Here is a 500-nt window from a genome sequence, read left to right on the forward strand (position 1 = left end):
AACCTTTCCCTGCCTCTGCAACATCTGGATGGCTCTGCAACAGCTGCTTTCGCTTTGCTGCTCCCAAAACTGGTGCTTTTATAAATTTTTTTTTTTTTTTCTCTTTGGTTTCTGCTGGAAGGAAAAGCTGCCCCCAACCAGGCCGGAGCTGGTTTCGGTTGAATACGATCTCATTTGTCACTTCTCCAACTCGAGCCTAATATAGAGAAATGCTCCGTGTGGCTTTCCCCCCGCTGGGGGAGTTGGCCAAGCTCAGATCTGCTGCCGATTATGGAGCCGGGTTTCTATCAGGGTTCCGCTTTGAATTCAGCTCCGTTGGGCGTCTTCCCAGAAACACTTAGCCAAGTCTACGGCTGATGAGTGCCCTATAAAAGGGTTTTTATGACGTGCCGTCTCCTCCTTCCCTCTCTTGCAGTGCGTGCTGTATTTATGGAGTTTAAAGATAAATCACCCCAAAACGTTGTTCCTCCTCCGAGGGAACCACGAGTGCAGGCACCTCA

At 49.6% G+C, this 500-nt stretch overlaps 1 protein-coding gene across 1 annotated transcript in view; it reads left to right on the top strand.

Annotated features, from left to right (window-relative positions):
• Positions 1–500, top strand: part of LOC104277086 (serine/threonine-protein phosphatase 2B catalytic subunit gamma isoform) — a gene marked incomplete at its 3' end in the record, with an annotated part of 12,543 nt that overhangs the window by 5,163 nt on the left and 6,880 nt on the right. The window contains exon 3 of the mRNA XM_009873622.1: positions 416–500. This exon is cut by the window's right edge and continues 18 nt beyond it. Coding sequence (XP_009871924.1) covers positions 416–500 — 85 coding nt within the window. The remainder of the gene's footprint in view (positions 1–415) is intronic.

This window comes from Apaloderma vittatum, unplaced genomic scaffold (genome assembly GCF_000703405.1).
Source record: "Apaloderma vittatum isolate BGI_N311 unplaced genomic scaffold, ASM70340v1 scaffold31707, whole genome shotgun sequence".
NCBI classification, from domain to species: domain Eukaryota; kingdom Metazoa; phylum Chordata; class Aves; order Trogoniformes; family Trogonidae; genus Apaloderma; species Apaloderma vittatum.